At 61.7% G+C, this 5,985-nt stretch overlaps 1 protein-coding gene across 1 annotated transcript in view; it reads left to right on the top strand.

Annotated features, from left to right (window-relative positions):
• NACAD (NAC alpha domain containing) overlaps positions 1-5,985 on the top strand; it is a 9,769-nt gene that overhangs the window by 1,467 nt on the left and 2,317 nt on the right. The window contains exons 3-4 of the mRNA XM_011983289.1: positions 1-41; positions 2,742-5,854. Of these exons, the coding sequence (XP_011838679.1) occupies positions 1-41; positions 2,742-5,854 (3,154 nt within the window). The remainder of the gene's footprint in view (positions 42-2,741; positions 5,855-5,985) is intronic.

The following is a 5,985-nucleotide window of genomic DNA, read 5'->3' as shown; positions in this document are numbered from 1 at the left end:
GCTGCTGCTGCCCGAGGCGGACGGACCCGGGCCCCGCACAGGTGAGGCCGTGGCCACTCCGTCCCTGCCTCCAGCGTCTCCCCTCTCCAGCCCGGGTTCTCTTTCCATCGCTCACCTTTCACCCCCTCCCCCATCTCCTCGAGTCCCCTCCCCTTTCCGCGCCCTGTCCTTCCCTCCATCTGAACCCTGCCCCCGCCTCTCCCAGAACTGCGGGGAAGGTGGGGCGCACGACGTGCCCTCCGCGAGCCAGAAAGGACATGGGGGCTTAAGCCCTTGGCCTCCGACCCAGGGATCGTGGGGCTCGCATCCCGCCCGCTGCATCCCGTTGTCCGCACCGAGCTGCCAGCCTGCCGGGGCTGGGCCACTCTGGACAGAGGCAGTGGGTTCTGGAGGCGGGGTGTCCGGCCGATACCCCCAATACGATCAGGTGACCACCGGGAGGGTCCTCAGCTGCACCAGGCCTGTCCTGGGCTGGCGACTGGTCATGGCTCTGGAGGGAGGAGCAGGACTGGCTGGAGCCTGGGAAGCCTGGATGGAGGGCCAGGTTGTGAAAGAAAGGCTAAGTTGGGTCTGGAAAGTGAAAGGCCTTGGGGGAGGTGGCCTGATTAGCAATGGCCCCGGTGTGCAGACCACCTGTCCTTAGGCTGGGTCAACAAATGCTGGTGGAGGCTGATGGGGTCTACCAGGGCCTAGAAAGAGCCCAGCCTGCACAGTCCTGGCGTGGAGGTCAGCCATGTGTGGGTAGGGCCAAGGGCACCTTGCTGTGGGCAAGAAGTCACCCAGAGATGGGACCAGTGCTGGGGCCTGGGGCCTGGTTTGGGGTGACATAGGCTGCTGCCTCTGCTCTAGGTGGGAGGCAGGGAGTGCAGGCCCGGACTTCCCAGCCCCAGGGTCTTGTGCTGGCTCTGTTCTGGCTTGCTTGGTGACCTTGAATGAGTTATAAAAACCTTTGGCCTTTGATTTCTGTTCCATCCCAACAGTTCAGCCGTTCCCCTGCCCTGGGGGCCACACCAGGGACCAGAACCAAGAGCCCAGCTTCAGGGCACCCAGTGATGCCCCACCAGCCACGCCCACTCCTGGTGTTGAGTGTCAGGCATGCAGAAACCCAAAGGACCCCTTGTCTCAGGACGCCCTGGCTGTCCCATTACCCCAGCAGCAAAGCCCTCGGGGGACGAGTTTTGGCTGGTGGCTCAGGGTTCAGGGCTCTGATGCTGCTGAGGGGAGCTGGAGCAGCCTGGCAAGAGGGCCCCCCTTCTTTAAGCTTCACCTCTAATCCTGGCTCTGTTTTGCAGATGAGAAAACTGAGGTGCAGGAGATATCCTGGTCACTAGTGAGTTCAGTAGAGCAGGAGCCACTGGGCAGGCATCTGCAGCCTGGAGAGCTGGTCCCTGTGTGCCACCCCTCCCCCACCCTGGGCAAGACCTGGCCTGGACTCTGAAGGGCCTTCATTGGATGCTTCAAACAGAGGTGCCTTTGGCCTAGGTCCAAGTGAGGGAGTGGACATAATGGAGACATTTAAAATGAGGCTTATGAGCATTTAGAGCACACAGAAAAATGCTTATGAGATTAGGTTGGGTGAAAACAGCTAGACTCAAAACTGAATGTGCAATGTGATCTCGCCTGTGATAAAATACAGGCCAGTAAGACTCCAGGAGGCAGAAAACCATAGCGGTGTGGTGTGCCGCAACCTCGGAGGGGTTTTATTCCATCTTCCTGAGTCCCCTTTCCGACCCATGGCTGCTACTTCCTATGTGCATGGACTCCTTTCTCAGCTGGAGGTGTGTTAGCGCACAGACGTTTACTGAGTACCATGGCCTCCTCATACTGAAGCCTGCCCAGGGGGTTGGCGGAGTGCACCATGGGACCCAGAGAAGGCCCACAGGGCAGGGTGGGAACTCCCAGCACCCGGGAAGGAACTGGTGGTCACCCATGAGGTGGCTGCCACCAAAGAGAGGACTTGGCCAGAGGCTGCTGTTGGCCCTCTGAAGCTGTCCCGTGCTCTTGCTGGGCTCCACAGTCCCCCGTTCCTGCCCACCACTGCCCTTGTAGCCAGATGCTCCAACAAAGCCTCCGAGGGACACTTCATCTCTGTTCTCCAGAAACTTGGCTGCGTGTGGTGGCCCCTGGATTCCCCATCTCCCTGGCCGCAGGAGGGGAGCAGGGTCAGAGGGGTCTGGTGAAACCCTGATATGTTGGCCTGAAGTGTAGGTAGCAAGGACAGCAGAGAGAGGAGGCACAGCGAGGCATGAAGCCTGGAACGTTCGAGCTGCGCACGTCGTGCTGGTGCCCCCTGCCTCATGTGGCGCATCTATTGGGAGGTCATGGGACGGGGCTGGCGCTGCCTGGCAGATTCCCACCGCCAGCCCCTCCCGCTGAGCCCAGCTGAACCACACTGATTCTGTGGAATGAAAACTGCAATCCAGTCTCTTCAGAGAGGCTGAAATGCTAGTTCTTTGCTGAGCTGTCCTTGAGGAAAGCCGCTGAGCAGGTCTGTTCATGACTCCCAGCAGCACTTCCCTCAAAACCCCTCTCTAGGAAACTGCTAGTAGCTGCTCTCTGCTGTCAAAACTCTTGGAAGTTCTCCCTCAAACGCAGCGCGCGCAGCATCTTCTCTTTTCTCTCCTGCCTTCCTGGGTCTGCCTTCCTCTGGGCCCTGTGCAGCGGAAATTCATCTCCCCAGGCCTGGCCCTTGCCTGGGAGATGCATCCAGGGGCACCTCACGATCTTCTCTATCTCCACAGATCTGTCCTGCGATGCAGCTGCTGCCACCACCATCCTGGGAGGGGACCGGCGGGAGCCCTGTGCTCTGACCCCAGGGCCCAGCCACCTGGCCCTCACGTTCCTGCCCAGCAAGCCGGGTGCCCGGCCCCAGCCTGAGGGAGCCAGCTGGGATGCAGGGCCTGGTGGGGCACCCTCAGCCTGGGCAAATCCAGGGGAGGGCGGCCCGAGTCCCATGCTTCTCCCTGAGGGCCTGTCTTCCCAGGCTCTGTCGACCGAGGCTCCTCTCCCGGCCACCCTGGAGCCCCGGATTGTGATGGGAGAGGAGACGTGCCAAGCCCTCCTGTCACCCAGGGCTGCCCGGACAGCGCTCAGGGACCGGGAGGGTGGGCATGCAAGCCCAGACCCACCCCCCGAGTTGTGTTCTCAGGGTGATCTTTCTGTGCCTTCCCCTCCCCCAGACCCTGATTCCTTCTTTACACCTCCCTCCACCCCCACCAAGACCACCTATGCCCTGCTTCCCGGCTGTGGGCCCCTTGGAGATGCGGGGGACTCAGAGGCTGAGCTGTGGGATGAGCTGCTGGACTCGCCCCCGCCCTCACCCTCGGGCTCCTACATTACGGCCGATGGGGACAGCTGGGCCTCTTCACCCTCCTGTTCCCTCAGCCTGCTGGCTCCAGCTGAAGGGCTGGACTTCCCCTCAGGCTGGGGCCTGTCCCCCCAGGGGTCCATGGCGGATGAACGAGAGCTGCACCCTGCCGGAACCCCAGAGCCCCCCTCCTCTGAGTCCAGCCTCTCTGCAGACAGCAGCTCCTCCTGGGGCCAGGAGAGCCACTTCTTTGACCTGGACTTCCTGGCCAATGACCCGATGATCCCTGCAGCCCTCCTACCCTTCCAGGGCAGCCTCATCTTCCAGGTGGAGGCAGTGGAGGTGACACCGCTATCCCCAGAGGAGGAAGAGGAGGCTGTGGCGGATCCCGACCCAGGTGGGGACCTGGCTGGGGAGGGTGAGGAGGACAGCACGTCCGCCTCCTTCCTGCAGTCGCTGTCTGACCTGTCCATCACGGAGGGCATGGATGAGGCCTTTGCCTTCCGAGACGACACCTCTGCAGCCTCCTCTGATTCGGACTCAGCCTCCTACGCAGAGGCAGATGACGAGAGGCTGTACAGCGGGGAGCCCCATGCCCAGGCCACCCTCCTCCAGGACAGTGTCCAGAAGACAGAGGAGGAGAGCGGAGGTGGGGCCAAGGGGCTACAGGTTCAGGAAGGGACTATGTCCTGGGCCCTGGAGGCTGCGCCTCAGACCTCAGCCAGAGGGGCCCCTCTCTCCCAGAGACAGGAATCGATCTCAGAAGTAACAGAAGAGGGCCTTGCTTTAGGCCAGGAGTCCACTGCCACTGTGACCCCTCACACTCTGCAGGTAGCCCCAGGCCTCCAGGTGGAGGCGGCTACCAGGGTGACCCCTCAGGCTGGGGAGGAAAAAGCGGACTCCACCACTGGACAAGCATCTGCTGCCATGGCAATGCCTCAGCCCTCCCAGGAGGGCATCAGCGAGATCTTAGGCCAAGAGTCTGTCACTGCAGAAAAACTTCCAACTCCACAGGAAGAAACAAGCCTCACATTGTGTCCAGACTCTCCTCAGAACTTGAAGGAAGAAGGAGGGCTGGACCTCCCCTCTGGCCCGAAGCCTGTAGCTGCAGCCTCACTTATGCCCCAGCAGGCTGAAGAGGATCTCACCTTACCCCAGGACCCCGCTGTGACACCACCTCTGCCCCTACAAGACACAGATCTCTCGTCAGCCCCGAAGCCTGTGGCTGCAGCCTCGCTTGTGCCCCAGCAGGCTGAAGAGGACCTCACCTTACCCCAGGACCCCGCTGTGACACCACCTCTGCCTCTGCAAGACACAGATCTCTCATCAGCCCCAAAGCCTGTAGGTGCAGCCTCGCTTGTGCCCCAGCAGGCTGAAGAGGACCCCACCTTACCCCAGGACCCCGCTGTGACACCACCTCTGCCCCTGCAAGACACAGATCTCTCGTCAGCCCCGAAGCCTGTGGCTGCAGCCACAACTGTCCCCAGGCAGGCTGAAGAGGATCTCACCTTACCCCAGGGCCCCGCTGTGACACCACCTCTGCCCCTACAAGACACAGATCTCTCGTCAGCCCCAAAGCCTGTAGGTGCAGCCTCGCTTGTGCCCCAGCAGGCTGAAGAGGACCTCACCTTACCCCAGGACCCCGCTGTGACACCACCTCTGCCTCTGCAAGACATGGATCTCTCGTCAGCCCCGAAGCCTGTAGATGCAGCCTCGCTTGTGCCCCAGCAGGCTGAAGAGGACCCCACCTTACCCCAGGACTCTGCTATGACACCACCTCTGCCTCTGCAAGACACAGGCCCCACCTCAGGTCCAGAGCCTCTGGCTGTGGCCACCCCTCAGACCTTGCAGGCAGAAGCAGGCTGCACCCCAGGGACAGAGCCTGTGGCCACCATGGCTCAGCAGGAAGTAGGTGCGGCCTTAGGCCCCAGGCCAGCACCTGAGGAGAAGAATGTAGCCCTCTCTAGAGTACCGGAGCCTGCAGCCTTGGACCAGGTCCAACAGGATGACCCACAGCCAGCTGCAGAAGCTGGGACACCTTGGGCCGCACAGGAAGATGCGGATTCGACTTTGGGCATGGAGGCCCTCTGTCTCCCTGAGCCTGCCTCTGGTGCTGGGGAGGAAGTAGCAGAAGCCCTTTCTAGGCCTGGATGGGAAGCATGTCTGGAAGCCCTAGTGCACACAAGTGATGGGGCTAAGCCTGACTCACCCCAAAAGAAGACCCTGGAGGTTGAGAACCAGCAGGGAGGAGGCCTCAAGTCACCGGCACAGGAACATGGACCCGGGTCAACACTTGGAGGTGCAGGGGAGGTCCCCGAGGCACCTCCTGCTGCCTGCCCTGAGGTCAGCCAGGCCTGGCTCCTGAGCCCAGCCAGGGAAGGAAGAGGCCTGAGTGGCAAGTCCACACTGGAGCCCACGCTTCCCTCAGCTGTGGCCACAGAGGCCAGTCTGGACTCCTGCCCAGAATCTTCAGTAGGGGCTGTGTCCAGGCTGGACAGAGGCTGCCCTGACGCACCTGCCCCCACATCTGCACCAACCCCCCAGCAGGTCTCTTATACACATCTAGATGTGTATAAGAGACAGGGCCTTTGCCTTCCGAGACGACACCTCTGCAGCCTCCTCTGATTCGGACTCAGCCTCCTACGCAGAGGCAGATGACGAGAGGCTGTACAGCGGGG

The sequence above is a fragment of the Mandrillus leucophaeus genome, unplaced genomic scaffold (genome assembly GCF_000951045.1).
Source record: "Mandrillus leucophaeus isolate KB7577 unplaced genomic scaffold, Mleu.le_1.0 Scaffold248, whole genome shotgun sequence".
Classification (NCBI taxonomy): Eukaryota; Metazoa; Chordata; class Mammalia; order Primates; family Cercopithecidae; genus Mandrillus; species Mandrillus leucophaeus.
This window is presented reverse-complemented; position numbering and strand designations above follow the sequence as displayed.